Source organism: Rhinoderma darwinii, chromosome 6 (assembly GCF_050947455.1).
Source record: "Rhinoderma darwinii isolate aRhiDar2 chromosome 6, aRhiDar2.hap1, whole genome shotgun sequence".
In the NCBI taxonomy this organism is placed as follows: domain Eukaryota; kingdom Metazoa; phylum Chordata; class Amphibia; order Anura; family Rhinodermatidae; genus Rhinoderma; species Rhinoderma darwinii.
This window is the reverse complement of record NC_134692.1, coordinates 70,380,354-70,399,054: the sequence shown is the minus strand read 5'-3', so window position 1 is coordinate 70,399,054 and position 18,701 is coordinate 70,380,354. Positions and strand designations below refer to the sequence as shown.

The window sequence follows — 18,701 nt, the reverse complement described above, 5'->3', positions numbered from 1 at the left end:
CTTATTTAAAAACACTCCTGGTTTTGGCTTCAAAAACTACATAAAAAAAACCTCAACAAAAACCTCAACAAAGCCTGCACATGTAAATACATCCCCAATGTGGCCACAATAAATGTAAAACGTGTTCCTTTAAGAACGCACTGTACATAAGGACATACAGTATCCAATTATTATATACGGCACATATACATATATATATATATATACACACACACACACACACGCAAACACAATATATATATATATATATATATATATATATATATATATATATATATATAGATATATATATATATATATATATACACACTAGTATAGAATACCCGTTACACGGGTTTGCTAGCAAAAGGAATGTAGTGGTCTTTTAATATATATAAATGCTCCCCATAGCTGGCCCCACACCGTATAATGCCCCCCATAGCTGCCCATACACACAGTATAATGCTCCCCATAGCTGCCCCCACACAGCATATAGCTCCCTATAGCTGCCCCCACACAGCATGTTTCCCATAGCTGCCCCACAGTATAATACCCCCCCTCCCTCCCATACACAGTATAATGCCCCTCATAGCTGCCCCACAGTATAATGCCCCCCATAGCTGCCCCCACACAGTATAATGCCCCCCATATCAGCTCCTCCCACAGTATAATGCCCCTCATAGCTGCCCCCACAGTATAATGCCCCGCATAGCTGCCCCCACAGTATAATGCCCCGCATAGCTGCCCCACACAGTACAGGGTGGGCCATTTATATGTATACACCTAAATAAAATGGGAATGGTTGGTGATACTAACTTCCTGTTTGTGGCACATTAGTATATGGGAGGGGGGAAACTTTTCAAGCTGGGTGTTGACCATGGCGGCCATTTTGAAGTCGGCCATTTTGTATCCAACTTTAGTTTTTCCAATGGGAAGAGGGTCATGTGACACATCAAACTTATCGAGAATTTCACAAGAAAAACAATGGTGTGCTTGGTTTTAACGTTACTTTATTCTTGGGGGGGAGCTCTATGTGGGAAGAGCTCTATGTGGGAAGAGCTCTATGTGAGCTTCGGACACCACGTCCTTCTCGGTTATATAATAGATACATATACATACATACATACATACATACATACACACACACTATATATATATATATATATATATATATATATACATATATATATATATATATACACACACACACAGATGTAGCCATCTTTATCTTGACTTTTAACGCATTAAATACACAGTCAAGAAACTTTAACTTGACTTTTTTAACCCTTTCATGACCAAGGGTCATTGATATCGGTGTCCAGGTCAAATTTTCAATTTTTGATATGCACTTCTTTTGATATGCACTTCTTTGCAACCACTTTGAATACCACTACTTTTACTTTGTTTTTTACAAGACTTATGAGGCTTTCATTTTCTAGATTAGTTTATTTAATTCCATGTTATTATGAGCAGAAAAATCACAAAAAATTTAGGAAAAAAAACCAACACTTTTTTTCTATCATACCCATACATATATATATATATATATATATATATATATATATATATATATATATATATATATATATATATATGTACACATGCACTGTCACCCTGGATCGCTGTAAGCGGATGAGGGGGCTAAAAGGCTACATTCACACGACATGAAAAAAAGGGCAGTTAACAAAGGATAAACTGTCAGTTTTTCATGGCTGTTTTGCATCAGTGTGTCTAAAAAATGTAATCCATTTCCCGACCGTCTGACCGACATTTGCCATCGATTTTTCATGGACGTTAAAAAAATGGATGAATTTTATTTGTTAGGGTTTTTCTTTGTCGCAGCCACCTGAAAACACCATAGTGCCCATGTAGATAGTGATGCAATACCACCGTAGATAGTGCCCCATTGCCCACTGTAGATAGGGTCAGTGCCCACATAGATAGTGCCCACTGTAAATAGTGCCACAGTGCCCACTAGTGCCACAGTAGATAGTGCCCACATAGTGTCACACATAGTGCCCATGTAGGTAGCGCCACAGTGACCCTGTAGGTAGTGCCCATATAATGCCACAGTGCCCATGTGAGTAGTGCCACACCCCCTGTATATATCACCCCCTGTAGATAGTGCCACCCCTGCAGATAGTGCCACCCCCTGCAGATAGCGCCACCCCCTGCAGATAGCGCCACCCCCTGCAGATAGAAACATCCCCCCTGCAGATAGCGCCACTTCCCCTGCAGATCGCGCCACTCCCCCTGCAGATAGCGCCACTCCCCCTGTAGATAGCGCCACTCCCCCTGTAGATAGCGCCACTCCCCCTGTAGATAGCGCCACTCCCCCAGTAGATAGTGCCACTCCCCCAGTAGATAGTGCCACTCCCCCAGTAGATAGTGCCACTCCCCCAGTAGATAGTGCCACTCCCCCTTTATGTATCAGCACACACCCCCCATATTGGCACCCCCTTCCTGTAAATAGCACCACTGTAGCTCCCTGTAGGAGTGGAACCATCTGGCCAGGGATTTCACTCCTAAAGGGAGCCCTTGATGTCTCTTTGTTAGGGGCTAACTCTAAAAAGGGAATCCTCTGCCTCAGCAGCACTGTGGCCGGGGATTCCGCTCCAGGAGTAGTTTCTGACACCGGAGATTCCACTCCTAGACAGAGCCGCTGACATCACTGTCCATATATGGATAGTCACACCAGGGGCTTCTCCAGTAGCGAAATCCCCGGTCAGAGTGTTAGCCGGGGATTCCGCTCTTAGAGAGAGCCCCTGGCGGTGGAAAGTGACATCAGGGGCTCTCTCTAGTAGCAGAATCCCCGGCACAGAGCGATCCGATACTGGGGATTCCGCTCCTAGTGTGAGTTTAGGTGGCGCTATGTACAGGCGGCGGGGATTACTATCTACATGTGGGGCACTATTTACAGCAAGGATGGCGAGACCTCGGGGGCTCCCTCTAGGAGGGGAATCCCCGGCCAGACAGCTGGCCGGGGATTCCGCTCCTAGAGGGAGCTTAGGTAGCGCTATCTGCAGGGGGTTTTGCGCTATCAACAGTGGGGGTGTAGTCCGGGGCTCTTAAAGCCCCGGCATACATGAGAGTGCAGCGCTGCTCACACTGAAGCAGCACTGCACTCATTAACCCCTTCCCGCGATTGGGCATGACTGTACGTCCGAAAACAAAGTGATTTCCCGCAATAGGGCGTACAGTTACGCCCAAGCTTCAAACTGTCACCATGTCAACAGATATGGTGACACCGTCCGGATCGCAACTGTCAGACAGTTGCCGAGCAGGACTCGCGGCACAGGACCAATCAAAGTGGTTCTGTGCCGGCATGAGATGTGATTGGCCAGTCAGTACTGACAGGCAAATCACAGTGCAGGAGGAGTGTTTTGCCGGCATCTCCGGCTCTGACAAGCTCATTCCTGTCAGAGAGCTTGTTAGAGTCGGACGCCAGTGAACAGAGTGAAGAAAAAGGGTTTAAAAAAAACCAAAACCCAGCAATCTGCCCCTGTTGTGCCCACTGACCAGTGATCACCACCTTTGGTGCCCACTGGTTGTAAGATATATAATTATATAATTTCAGTCACCCACAGTGTCCTTCTGCCGTGTGATCTGTGCCCAGCGATCACCTGTCTCAGTACCTGGTCGCCATCACCCTGCTCTGTCGCTAGATTGCCCACTGCCCGAGTTCCCTGTTAGGTAGCAATGCCACTTCTCATTTAGTTTTCCCCCTGGTAGGTAGGGTACGCTTACTGTTTGAATACAGCAGGGTTGCTGTTCTCATTGCGCAGTTGAGAGTAGCGCTGTTTATTTTTTGTTAAAAAAATGTTTAAAAAAAGTTACAAAAAAAATTAAAAAAAAATTTTAAAAATGTTTTTTAAAAAAAAAGTTACAAAAAAAGTTACAAAAAAAGTTAGTTAGTTAGTAGCTGAACAAAATTATAGAAATGATTCACTGTAGACTTTATAAAGAATGTCGTTCAAAAATTTTAATATGTTCACCGCCTGAAAGAACGATTAAGAAATTGTTTATTAATTATATTGATTAAAAAGTATGGCTCAACCAGCCACTAATTCCAGAACCAGGCATAAGCAAGTGATTGGCGACAAGGAAAGTGTCCAGAGTGAATGATGTCTCTCTAGCACTCAGGGACCAACTTTCCCTGCTTATTGTATAATGATTCGCTACACCCTTGCCATTAATTACAATCTATCCAGATCCTACGCGTTTCAGCACCACAGTCAAAGTGATGCCTCATCAGGGATTCCTAGATATTGATTCCTATATTGTATTGTGAAATGTTAAATACTTTTCATATTGTCTCTGGCTAACACGGTACTACACAATTTTTTACTGTACTTCGTGTATATTGTATTGTAAAATTCGAAAATTCGTTTTGGCCTTATGTCTAGTGAACTTCATTTGCGATATTAAGGGCAATGCCCCATCTCATCTGAGATGAGACCCCTGGCTAGTAAGGTGACGGTACGTTGCTAGGCAACGTGTGTAATCACTGGGAGTTAGTCTCTGGTCGAGACGGCTCCCGTGATATTTTATATCTCCCTCTACTCCACACTGCCCCACTTGTTAGGGACAGTGTGGTGTGTGATAGTAGGGACATTCGATCACTATCCATTTTGTTGATTCATGTCAATGGGTAGTGCAGGAGCCGCGTCTAGCGTCCTCTAGTTACTATGGACGCGTTGGTCGTCCAGGAACCCTCATTGGTTGGTTAGGACCGAGGGGCGCCGCCTCCGGCACGTCACAGCGTGTCGTGTTCAATGCGGATTGGCGGTCTGCCCCGGTGACGACTCTAGGAGGGCGGGCTCTCAACCGTATAAGCCTGCAGCTTTCCTGGCGCGTGTGCGGCCAGTGTATCAGAGCCGTACACGCGTCTGGAGGCTAAAATCAGCACATGAACAGTGCTATCCAGTGTTAGAATTTTACAATACAATATAGGAATCAATATCTAGGAATCCCTGATGAGGCATCACTTTGACTGTGGTGCTGAAACGCGTAGGATCTGGATAGATTGTAATTAATGGCAAGGGTGTAGCGAATCATTATACAATAAGCAGGGAAAGTTGGTCCCTGAGTGCTAGAGAGACATCATTCACTCTGGACACTTTCCTTGTCGCCAATCACTTGCTTATGCCTGGTTCTGGAATTAGTGGCTGGTTGAGCCATACTTTTTAATCAATATAATTAATAAACAATTTCTTAATCATTCTTTCAGGCGGTGAACCTGAACAAAATTATGGCCAAAAGAGTCTTCACAGCCGAGGAAGCGTATCAAATGATGTGTTCTGATACGGACAGCGCGAGTGAAGGTGAAGCACAGTTCGTGCTTCCATCTTCCTCTGCATCCAGTGACTCTGAGTCTGCACCCCCCCAGTCGGCACAGAAGAGCCGTAGGTCCTGCTCTGCCTGAGCTGACATGGGTAGCTGCGGACAATTATACCCCCCAGGTGCCTGAGTTTACAGCCCTCTCAGGCATTCAAATTGACACTACGGATTTTAGCCCCATTGATTATTTTAACGTTTTTTTTTTTCAGACACCCTTTTAGAATTAATTGTCCAGCAGACCAAAATTTATGCGGAACAATTTATCGCCCAGAATCCCGACTCATTTTATGGGAGAAGCCAAAATTGGACCCCCACAAACGCAGTGGAATTGCGGACGTTTTGGGGCTTATTTTTAAGTTTTGGGCTCATAAAAAAGCCCAGTATTAGAGACTATTGGTCCCTTGATATTTTATATAACACCCCCCTTTACCGCACAGTAATGACAAGGATGCGATTCGAAGCCATCGTAAAATTCCTTCATTACAATGACAATAGTCAGTGCCCATCCCCACAGGACCTACATTTTGATAGGCTGTATAAAATAAGACCATTGATTGCCCACTACTCCCAAAGTTTTTCCCAAGTTTAAACCCCCCCAACAAAATATTTCGGTAGACGAATCATTAGTGAGCTTCAAGAGTAGACTGCACTTCAGGCAGCATCTACCCAATAAAAGAGCCCGATACGGCATAAAACTGTACAAACTCTGCGAAAGTGCCACCGGTTACCCGTACTCTTTTAGGGTCTATGAGGGAAAAGACTCCCAAATAAATCCCCCAGAATGCCCCCCCTTCCTAGGAATTAGTGGAAAGATTGTATGGGACATTGTCCATCCTTTGCTCGGCAACGGATATCATTTATATCTGGACAACTTTTACAACAGTGTCCCATTGTTAAAAGTCCAGATCCACCTTGGCGTGCGGAACAATCCGCATAAATCAGAAGGGCCTCCCCAAAAATTTGCTGGGTCAGATCCTAATATTAGGAGAGAGCAGAGCTGTCTGCAGCGACAATCTGCTCCTCCTGAAGTATAAGGATAAAAGGGACGTCCTTATGCTGACCAGCATTCATGACAGTAGAGGCAGCCTTGTCCCTGTACGCGGATCCACCATCCAAGTCCCAAAACCATATTGTGTACAGGACTACAACAAACATATGGGTGGCGTTGACCTGTCTGACCAGGTCATAAAACCATACAGCGCCATACGCAACACCAAGGTATGGTATAAAAAGCTGTCTGTGCATCTTACATAGATGGCTTTATACAACGCCTTTGTCCTCTACAGATACGCTGGCAGTGGGGATACGTTCCTGCAATTTCAGGAAAAGGTCATAAAGTCCCTGATATTTGGTGACCAGGAAGGGGAGGGCAGTTCATCCGGCTCTTCCGTCAGCAGGATAATTCCCGGCCAGCATTTCCCCACAGAAATCCCCACCACTGAAAAAAAACAGAAGCCCCAAAAAAGATGCTGTGTGTGCGCCAAGCGAGGCATTCGTAAGGACACCACATACCAATGTGAGATGTGTCCCACAAATCCCGGCCTGTGTATGAAACAATGTTTAAAAATATACCGTACCTCCTTAGATTTTTAATTTATTTATTCTTCATTCACCTTTTCTGTCTCCCATACTGGCCATGACCAATTATTCATTTTTTTACTGACCAGCCCCATTTAAAATTTGTCAAAAAACACCTAAAACAAAACTAAAAATTCTCACTATACCAAGGACCCGAGGGAGTGTCTGTCTCATCCAGGTTGCAAATCTGGGTGAGAGGAATAAATCCAGATGAGATTGGTTGTCTCAGCAAATCTTTTTTTGCTGAGGCCTTTGATTTCTTTTTTTGGGCTGGATTTTATGGAATGGTGGGTAGGTTGGTAGTGGGACCTGCCATTCCCTCTCCCTGCATAGCGGGTTTTCCAGGTTGCCCTCCTTAGTTACTAAAATTAAAGTATTTCTTATTATACCCCTAGATGAATACCTAGAGGGTTGTCACTTCACAAATTAAAAATTCTCACTATACCCCTAGATGAATACCTTGAAAGGTGTTACATTACAATCTAAATCTTCTCACTATATCGCTAGATGAATTCTTAGAGGGGTTTATTTTCCTAAATGGGGTCACTTTTCTGGGTTTCTAATGTTTTGACACCCCAGAGCCTCTGTTTTCATGACACAGGGCAGTAAATGCCATCGTAGTAGGCCTCAGATGTTGCATGGTGCTCTTTACCTTCTGAGCCCTGCCATGTGCTCAAACAGCAGTTTATCTCCACAAATCGGGTATTGCCGTATTCAGGAGAAATTGCGTAACAAACTGTGGGTGCTTTTTCTCTTTTAACCCTTTGTGAAAATGATGAATTTGGGGCTAAAGCAACATTTTCTTTGAAAAAATCTACATTGTATGAAACACCTGTGGGGTCAAAATGCTCACTATACCACTCGAAAAATTCCTTGAGGGGTGTAGTTTCGCAAATGGAGTCACTTTTGGGGGGTTTCCACTGCACTGGTACCTTTACAAATGTGACATGGTGCAGAGAAATCAATCCAGCACTCCAAAAGCTAAATGGCGTGCCTTCCCTTCCGAGTCCTGCCGCTTGCCCAAACAGCAGTTTATGACCACATGTTTGGTATTTCCGTACTCTGGAGAAGTTGCTTTACAAATATTGGGGTGCTTTTCCTCATTTATTTGTTGAAAAAATTAAAAATTTTGAGGTAAAGCTACATGTTATTGGAAAATAATGTAATTTTTCATTTTCACTGCCCAATTCTAATGAAATCTATGAAACACCTGTGGGGTCAAAATGCTCACTACACCCCTAGATGAATTCCTCAAGGGGTGTAGTTTCCAAAATGGGGTATTTTTTGGGGTGTTTCCTTTGTTTCGGCACCACAAGACCTCTTCTAACCTGACATGGTGCCTGAAAGATAATCTAAGAAAAGGAAGACCCTAAAATCCTCTAGGTGCTCCTTTGCTTCTGAGGCCGGTGTTTCAGTCCAGTAGCGCACTAGGGCCACATGTGGGATATTTCTAAAAACTGCAGAATCAGGGCAATAAATATTCAGTTGTGCTTCTCCGGTAAAAACCTTCAGTATTACAGGAGAAAAGGATTAATATGAAATTTCTGCACAAAATATGAAATCTGTAAATTTCCCCGCTACTTTGCTTTAATTCCTGTGAAACGCCTAAAGGGTTAAAAAAACGTTCTGAATGCTGTTTTGAATACTTTGAGGGGTGCAGTTTTTAAAGTGGGGTAAGGCCCTCAAAGCCACTTCACAACTGAACTGTTCCCTAAAAAAATGGGCTTTTGAAATTTACTTGAAAATGTGAGAAATTGCTGCTAAACTTATAAGCCTTGTAACGTCCTATAAAAATAAAAGCATGTTTAAAAAATGATGCCAATCTAAAGTAGACATATTGGAAAAGTTAGCTAGTAACTATTTTGTGTAGTATAACTATCTGTCTTACAAGCAGATACATTTGAATTTAGAAAATACAAATTTTTTTCCAAATTTTCTCTAAATTTTGGTGTTTTTCACACAAAAATATTGAATATATCGACCAAATTTTTTCACTAACCTAAAGTACAATATGTCACGAGAAAACAATCTCAGAATCGCTTGGATAAGTAAAAGCATTCCCGAGTTATTACCACATAAAATAACACACGTCAGATTTAAAAAATGAGGTTCTGTCATTTGGTCAAAAGTGGCTACGTCCTTAAAGAGGCTCTGTCACCAGATTGTGCAACCCCTATCTGCTATTGCAGCAGATCGGCGCTGCAATGTAGATTACAGTAACGTTTTTATTTTAAAAAAACGAGCATTTTTGGCCAAGTTATGACCATTTTCGTATTTATGCAAATGAGGCTTGCAAAAGTACAACTGGGCGTGTTGAAAAGTAAAAGTACAACTGGGCGTGTATTATGTGCGTACATCGGGGCGTGTTTACTACTTTTACTAGCTGGGCGTTGTGTATAGAAGTATCATCCACTTCTCTTCACAACGCCCAGCTTCTGGCAGTGCAGACACACAGCGTGTTCTCGAGAGATCACGCTGTGACGTCACTCACAGGTCCTGCATCGTGTCAGACGAGCGAGGACACATCGGCACCAGAGGCTACAGATGATTCTGCAGCAGCATCGGCGTTTGCAGGTAAGTCGATGTAGCTACTTACCTGCAAACGCCGATGCTGCTGCAGAATCATCTGTAGCCTCTGGTGCCGACACGATGCAGGACCTGTGAGTGACGTCATAGATCTGCACTGCCAGAAGCTGGGCGTTCTGAAGAGAAGTGGATGATACTTCTCATCAGAGCGCCCAGCTAGTAAAAGTAGTAAACACGCCCCGATGTACGCACATAATACACGCCCAGTTGTACTTTTATTTCTCAACACGCCCAGTTGTACTTTTGCAAGCCTCATTTGCATAAATACGAAAATGGTCATAACTTGGCCAAAAATGCTCGTTTTTTAAAAATAAAAACGTTACTGTAATCTACATTGCAGCGCCTATCTGCTGCAATAGCAGATAGGGGTTGCAAAATCTGGTGACAGAGCCTCTTTAAAGGAACAGTGTCACGAAAAAAAATATTTTTTACATCAGTTTGATTTTAGTGTTTTATTAAAAAGTTTTATATTTATTTGTGTGTTTGTGCTTTACTTTTTTTTTATTTTTTCACTTTTTCTTCCCTATGGGGGCTGCCATTTTTTTTTTCCATTTCTGTATGTGTCGATTAAAGACACATACAGACATGGAATACGGCAGCTACAGTCCCATAGTGAATGCGAACGGGGCCCGTAACATCCACTATGCTGTACGCCGTCTGTGTGGGAACGGCGCATGCGCCGCTCCCACACAGTCCAAGTTGAACTGCGCCATTTTCCTGTAGACCGGAAGTCGCGGCCGGACGGTAAGATTACTACTTCCGGTCGCGGCTTCCGGACTTGTGCACTTGGAGCGGCGGTAGCAGACGGAGCGGACGGACCGGAGGGAGCGGCGGCGGCAGGAGCAGGTAAGTTAGGTCTGTGTATGTAAGTGTTTTACTGTGTGTTTACTAGTGTACGTAAACCTACTACACTGTGTGTTAGCTCAAAAAATGGCAGCACATAGTGTAGGAGGTTTGACCGTTCAATCCCCTCGTTTCTCCCGGCACTAGCCAGGATAAAGGAGGGGGGGATTCTGAGAGCTCACTATAGCGAGTGAGTTTTCTCAAATTTTGCAGCACTGGGAAATATTATAAATTAGAATCTAATTTATAATATTTCCTGACTCGTGAAAAAAATAAAAAAAATTAGAACAATGTTTAATCACCTATACACTAATTGTTTAACTAAAAAAAAACAACATTTTTTTCTAGCGTCACATTCCCTTTAAGGGGTTAAACCCCGTTCAAGGCCGTCAATGTTTATACACGTGACAATTGCACGAGGCATCGGCAGTGGGAACGTATATAGCCGTATGGCAGTCGTGAAGGGGTTAATGGCTTTTCAATGGCTTTTGTTGTATGATATCACGCTGCAGCAAGTTATCAGAGTCAAGATAAATAAATATATATATATATATATACACACACACACATATTGTTATAGGTCTTATGTCCTCTATCTGATGATGTGGAATATGTAGGTTTCACCACTAAAAATCTGAATCAAGCGATATTTGTCAGATGCGTGAATTTCCACCAATCAATACCATTTTGTGTTTTTTATTTAAATAGGTTAAAAATTCTGTGCTAATTGATTTCTTAATATATCTTAATAAGGTAGCTTTGTTTTTCTGATACAGAGCTCCAAATCCCTACATAGACATAGATGTAAAACATAACATCCTGATCCGCTGCAGCTGCCACCAGAGGGAGTTTAGGATCTTAAGGGATGTTGTTGGATTAAACCCAATAATAAGACAGTATACGGCAAGCTACTAAATATGAATATAAAACAGGAATCTGATATGTAGTGCTTACCAATGGCATTGTTAAGAATGTACTCTTCTTTGAAGAAATCTTGGGCAAGCGAGCCGCCAGCCTTTCCAGCCTCTGTAATAGCTGGTAAAACCAAAAATAGAGAAATATATAGATTTAAAATATAATTGTACATAGAATAGAAAATAGCTCTTTCCGAATAGATAGAGAAAAACTATACAGAGCAAAAGGAATAAAACAGTAACATAGACCATACCTGCAATTGTTTCTCTGGATTACAAAATTACATACGCTATATGACCAACAGTATGTGGACACCCCTCGTAATTAGGCCTTATTCACATGAACATGTGCGTATTGCGCACGCAAAAAACGCTGCCTTTTGCGGGCGTAGCAGTTCCATATGGCATCAGTATTTGGTGCGTGCCTGCGTGATTTTCACGCATATGGCATCGTTATTTTTTCATTCATTTATTTTACAACTGTAGCGTGAATCACGCGCGGCATATAGAAGTGCTTCCTTGTGCTGTGCGCGATTTTCACACACCCATTGACTTCAATGGGTGCGTGCTGCGCGAAAAACGGCCAAGTATAGGACATGTCGTGAGTTTTACGCAGCGGACACACACTGTGTGAAAATCATGGACAGTCTGAATGCCCCCATTGCCTAACATAGGCCGGTGCGACGCGCGTTATTTTCACGCGCGTATCACGGACGTAAAACACGTTCGTGTGAATAAGGCCTTATTCAGTTCAGGGGCTTCAGCCAGACATACTGCAAACAGGTGCATAAACTCAAGCACATAGTCATGCAATCTCCATAAACAAACATTAGTTGTATACAAAGACATTTTAGACAATTGTATGCTTCCTTTGTGGCAACAATATGGGAAAGGCCCTATCCTATTCCAAGATGACTGCACCCCTGTGCACAAAGCGAGGTTGATAAAGACATGCTTGTGCAAATTCGGTATGGACAAACTCGAGTAGCCTGCCGGCGTCCTGACCTCAACCCCATCAAACACCTTTGGGATAAAAAGGAATGCTGGCTGCAAGTCAAACCTTCTCATCCCACATCAGTGCTTGACCTCACAAATGTTTTTCTTGCTGAATGGGCACAAATTCCAACAGACATACTCCAAAATCTTATAGAAAGCCTTCCCAGAAAAGTAGAGGTGTTATAGCTGCCAAAGAGGTTCAACTCCATATCAACGCCCATGGTTTTGAAGTTTTTTTGTTAATCCTGCCTTCCAAAAAACGCAATAAAAAGAAATCAAAAAGTCGTATGTACTCCAAAATGGCTTTAATATAAAGTACAAGCCGTCAAGCAAAAAAATAAGCCATCACACAGCTACGTTGACAAAAAATAAAAATGTTATGGCTCTTAGAATACGGCGAAACAAAAACAAATCCTTTTTTTTCTTAATGCTTTTATTGTGCAAAAGTAGTAAAACATAACAAAAAACTATATAAACGTTGTAATGTTATAATTGCACTGACCCACAGAATAAAGGTAACATGTAATTAACACCGCACTGGAAACGGCGAACATGCAAAAACGCAAAAAAAAAATTACAGAATTTTTTTTTTTCCATTCTTCCCCCTAAAAAAAAAAAGATAACACAAGTTAATCTAATTATATATATATCGCACATGGTGCGATTAAAAATGACAACTCGTCCCTAAAAGATAAGCACTCACACGGCTATATTGATGGAAAAATAAAAACATTATGGCTCTTGAAATGCGGCATTAAAAAAAACTGGAAAAAAAATGGCTTGCTCATTAATGGCTAAAATAGGCTGGTCACTAAAGGGTTAATGTTATTCAGAGTAATTTGATCAATTGTATGTATTCAACTTTTTTTTAAGATATGAAACCAAACATAAATTATTCAATTTCTGTGCAAAGCCAAGAAAAAAATTGCATATAAACCAGATAATAGGTCATATAACTAGTAATTATAACTAAAAAAGTAGGAGGATATTTGAACCGCATAAGTCTTTTTATAATAATATAGAGTCAAAGGGCATGCTCACATGGCCTATTTTCAGCCATTTTCCAGGCCGTAAACGCCTCGAAAAACGGCTACAAATACAGAGGCTGAACGCTTTCAGACATCTGCCCATTGATTGCAATGGGAAAAACTGAATTTCGTTCCCACGTGGCGTTTTTTTACAAGGCTGTTTGTAAAAATGGCACGTAAAAAAATTCCCCGCAAAAAAGAAGTGCATGTCGCTTCTTGAGCCGTTTTTCATTGTCTCAATAGAAGACAGCTCCAAAAACGGAAAACGCATCAAAAAACGCTTGATGCATAAAACACGGCTGAAAATCAGAGGCTGCTTTCCCTTAAAAACAGCTCCGTATTTTACAGCAATTTTTCGTTTGCCGTGTGAACACTTGAACACTATGATTTATAAAACACAAACTGAATTCAACTTTATTTAAACAGATACTTAAACACGTTCTTCCTGCCACTGGGGGCCAGCGTCAGCACCTGGCGAATCCGGGCATTTGGGGGGCCCATTAGGCCGCCGGGTGCTTTACCCTGCCGCCATGACTTCTCCAGGAGCAGAATCTCCGGCCAGAGCGTTGCCGACACTCTGGCCGGGGATTGTGGTCCTGGAGAAGCCTCAGACATCAATATTTATATATGAACATTAACATCAGGGGCTCCTCCTGGAGAAGAATCCCCGGCTAGAGCGTTGCTGACGCTCTGGTCAGGGATTCCGCTCCTGGAAATGCCCCTGATGTCACTATCCATATATGGACAGTGTAATAAGGGGCTCCTCCTGGAGCGGAATCCCCGGACAGAGCATTGCCGAAGGGAAGCCCCAATGCTCCCCATTTCTAGAGGGAGCCCTAATGGCGGTATCTACAAGGGGGTGTGTGTGTGGCACTACCTACAAGGCAGTGTGTGTGTGGCACTATCTACGTGGGGGTGTGTGCGGCACTATCTCACTATCTACAGGGGGCTGTGTGGGGCACTATCTACAGGGGGCTGGGTGTGGCACTATCTAGAGCAAGCACTGCGGCATTATCTACGGAGGGCACTGTGGAATTATCTACGGAGGGCACTGTGGCATTATCTACGGAGGGCACTGTGGCATTATCTACGGAGGGCACTGTGGCATTATCTACGGAGGGCACTGTGGCATTATCTACGGAGGGCACAGTGGCATTATCTACGGAGGGCACATTGGCATTATCTACGGAGGGCACTCTGGAATTATCTACGGAGGGCACTGTGGCATTATCTACGGAGGGCACTATGGCATTATCTACGGGAGGACACTGTGGCATTATTTACGGAGGGCTCTGTATATATGGGGGCACAAACTGGGGGCCTAACTTCTAAATGGGGGCATAAAGAGGGCCTAACTTCTATATGGGGGCACAAACTGGGGGTCCAACTTCTATTTGGGGACATAAACATGGCCTAACTTCTATAAAAGAGCATAAATAGTGCCTAACTTCTATATGGGGGCACAACGGACGTTTTACTGCCGCCGTTCGTTCCCCCACAAAAGGGCCCACTACGTCTGTGTCGCCCAAGGGCACACATAAACCTGGAGCAGGCCCTGCTGCCACAACCCCCGCCCCTTCACCAATGATTCAAGACCACTGATGCATTTGGCTGTACACATCGACGACTGCCAATCATTGGTGAGGAGAGGAGGAGTGAGGAGTGTTTTCTTCATGAAAACAGAGGAGTCCTTACTAGTGGTCCGTTGTATTCTTTCTTCTTAAACATTATCCAAACAAAACAATATTTTTGGTGCTATTTGATAATATAGCTAGTCTGACCTACAATCATAATATGCTGTCTTTTAATAGAGCATCATATTTTCCAAACAGATCAGTTTTAAAGAGAACCTGATCACTAGGTCATATAAGTTAAATTGGTTAACTGACCTGAATAGCTCTGTATCCCGACTCCAGTGCTGTTTTTCATTTTTTCCTGGACCCTCCCATTCTAGAGATATGGTCCACTTTTGTGCTGGCTACCTATATGCTAATTTCTGTAGTTAGCCAACGGGGTGGAGCTAACTTCCCTGTCTCTGACACTGACCAATCAGCATGAGGCAGCTTGAGGGTAGTTCACCCCCTGTTGGCTAACTACAGCAAATTAACCCGCAACATTGGGCCAAATCTTCAGAACGGGAGGGTCCAGGGAAAAAGAAAAACGGCACTAGAATCAGGGAGACAGCGCTATTCAGGTCAGTAAACCAGTTCAACTTATATGACCTAGTGACAGATACTCTTTAAGTATGTAGAAGAGAAGTGATTTTTTTTTTTATCTTTCTTTTTTTTTTCCTGGTGGCTGCCATATTACAGGTACACATGTTCTTTCTGTTTGCATAGATAAAGCAGCGTGGTCACAAAAATGTCAAAAGACAAATACAGTATACAGGAGAAGATGGAGAACAGCCCCCAGACACTGTATAGTGGCAGAAGTCGTGTATAAAGTGTGTTATGTATGTGTATAGTGTTGCAATCCAGCCTTAGCTATGGCTCCAGTGGTACAATAGAGGTGTCTCTGACGTCCTCTTCAGACAGCCTGGTTGCTTCCGGCACGTGTGCAATGCGCCGATGTAGCCTGGTTAAGTACACCCAGTTTCACTGCACATGCGCATGAAGCAGTCAGGCTGTCAGAAAAAGACCTAAATCCTCCTGACGGGTTCCCTTTGAGGAATGAAAAAACCTCTGTATGCCTTCATATGAAATCAGAGTTACAGTATAGGCCTAAAGTTTTCCGTAGGTGCCGTTTTATGTAAGAAGTAAAACAATTCAGATCCCCACTCTTGAACTTGCAATGACTCTTTAATTACATAAGCAACAAGTCGCACTTTTAGTTTTGGAAAGTGAGGTAGCTGTTCCCAGAGGTTGGGGACCTCAAGCACTCGGGAGTCCCACCAACAAGACATGTTGAGCAGGAGACAAGGCACAACCGGCACACAAAAAAACTACCAGACCACAGCATGGGTGTCCCCGAATCATGTGCACCATGCTCCCTTCACCTAGACTATGCTGTGTGGGTCATTGCGGGGCTACTGCTGTCTTTCACCCAATCTGGTTCCTCAGTGACCCGTTCACTTGTATACAGGGCATTGACGCTACCAGCTTAACTCTGCTTTGTATGTTCACATGTTGCTACCTTGCTCAGAATTAAAGGAAACCTGTCACCAGCATTTCACCTGTTAAACCAGCAATACCTGGTGGTAGTGGGTGAAAAATCATTTCTATATAACCTATAATTATCTTCTTAGTCGGCTCTGTACCTTTAGTATTCAGTTTTTTAGTGTTCCCGCGCCATATGCTAATCAGCATAAAAGAGTCAAATCTTCGTTTGAAAAGAAGAGTCATATCTTCATTCCTCAAATCTTTCCGAATATACCCCGCCTCTGTACTTTTGATTGACAGCTCCTCCCCTTTCCCCAGCACACAAAATCCTGTGCTTGCACATTGATGTCCACTATGGGGTGTGCGTACAACGGGACCCCGGATTATTACGATAAAATACGACAGACCATTATTTACAGTCGGAGGAGTTTAGGAGAGGGAAAACTGGCAATAAACTTTTGATAGCAGCGGCCACCGAGGGATAAGTTCAATAGGTGAAATGCTGGTGACAGGTTCCCTTTATCAGTACAGTTCTATACAATACTAATAGTAGACAGAAGAACATTCACTGAATGATACTGCCGTACAACATTACGAAACTTGTGATGTGTAACAAGATAAACAACGTTTCTGTACAGGTAATTCTTACACTCTAATATTTACACAGAAGGGCCGCAGCACAATAGACTGGAGATGTGATGACACTGGAGACAAGTCCACTTTTGACTGGTTCAAATCAGAAGTAGTTCCAGCTGCCTGGCCTTACTGGAACCTTAACCAACTGCCATCAGCTTTTTAGTGCCTATCCACATAATGGCACCGCCACTACATACTCATTCTATCTCCTCTTCCCCCCCCCCCCCAACGGCTCACAGTATCACAGGGCAGTGACCGTTCAATCCTCCCTTCCCCGCCTCCTCTCTTCTGATTCGCCAGCTACCCCCTAGAGGTGAGCAGCGGTGAGCAGGATTTGACAGGCATTTTGGCTTTCACCAGTTGAGCTTTGCAGGCGAAATATAGTATTACATGCCAGCCATTCAAATGAATGGCCATTATTTAATACATAGGAGATGCTTTTACTGAGCGGTTCTCCGTTTTGGATCATAGAGAAGGTACCGACTGCAGAAGTCATGTTAATATAATGGACAGTTATAAAGGAATACTAAACCTAGAAATAATTGGTAAAAATAAACAGGAGAGAAACCTGCTCACAATGTTTGCCAGTCTACAGAACGTTCTGCATGTTCCTAAAGCAAACTGCATTGTAAAAATTATGCAGAGAACACAGGAAGTAATTTCCTGCTGATCTTCTCCATTTTCAACGTTAAAGGGGCAGGGCTTAGCCAAGGGGTGGGGCTTAATGTTTTTTGTGTACTATTGCATGACATTTTATTACAATGAGTAATAATAAAGAAAAAAGGGCACTCACCAATTATGTCTCCTCCAGCACAGAAAGCTTTGCCTCCAGTACCCTTAATTATCACTAGAAACGTTTCAGGGTCCTCTTCCCAAAGCTAAACAAAAAATAAAAAAAAAACAGTAATAAGTAACACATACATCAATTAGAGGGTTAAACAGCTTACAGCTTACCCCTACATGACATCTATAAATCAAAAAGGTTTTTTATTTCACTACACAAGTGAATGCATATCAAGAGATTATGCCATATATATGGCTGATCAGTGGGGGTACAGCTGCCCGGCCCCTTACATTCGCTAAACAGAAGACGCTCTCCCACACTTGCTTTATTCAGGAGACACCTGTCAATGCCCTTTATTGATGTACTATCCAATATATGTTTGGTAGGAAAACAACCACACTAAAAACATCGGAAAATGTCACTTATATGTTGTACATATTTAATTCATGTCTCATTTAAATATAATAGCTACATAATTCAGGTCCCTTAAGTGCACATTAACCTCTAATGATGTAGTGGACTCTGGCCTTGAAGACCAGTAAAATTGTTTGCCCCCTGCATTTGTTTAGAAATAATTTATTTTTTAATTAATGTAGCCGTGTGAGATTTGTTTTCTGCAGGATGAGATGCAGACATTTTTCAGGAACCATTTTCAAGGAAAATATACGAAGAATTCAATTTATCTTATGAAAGTGCATAAAATCGCAAAATAAACCAGTGTTTTTTTTCTGACCATCCATACACATTTTCACAGTGGTCATTAAGAGTACGCATGGCACAGCGCCGCCCAGAGCTGGTGTCAGGCTGTATAAAGAGAGCCAAGCTCCTGCTTAACGGTCGGGATCAGAGTTACCTCCTCCCCCGGACGTTTAACCCTTAGATCCCACAGGCAGAAGCGACCTCAGCATCTAACTGGTTT

The 18,701-nt window shown here is 42.9% G+C and overlaps 1 protein-coding gene across 1 annotated transcript in view; it reads right to left on the bottom strand.

Moving 5' to 3' along the window:
* HIBCH (3-hydroxyisobutyryl-CoA hydrolase) overlaps nucleotides 1-18,701 on the bottom strand; it is a 267,813-nt gene that overhangs the window by 163,913 nt on the left and 85,199 nt on the right. Inside the window, exons 4-5 of the mRNA XM_075829922.1 lie at nucleotides 17,792-17,876; nucleotides 11,281-11,361 (exon numbers count right to left, since the gene is read on the bottom strand). Coding sequence (XP_075686037.1) covers nucleotides 11,281-11,361; nucleotides 17,792-17,876 — 166 coding nt within the window. The remainder of the gene's footprint in view (nucleotides 1-11,280; nucleotides 11,362-17,791; nucleotides 17,877-18,701) is intronic.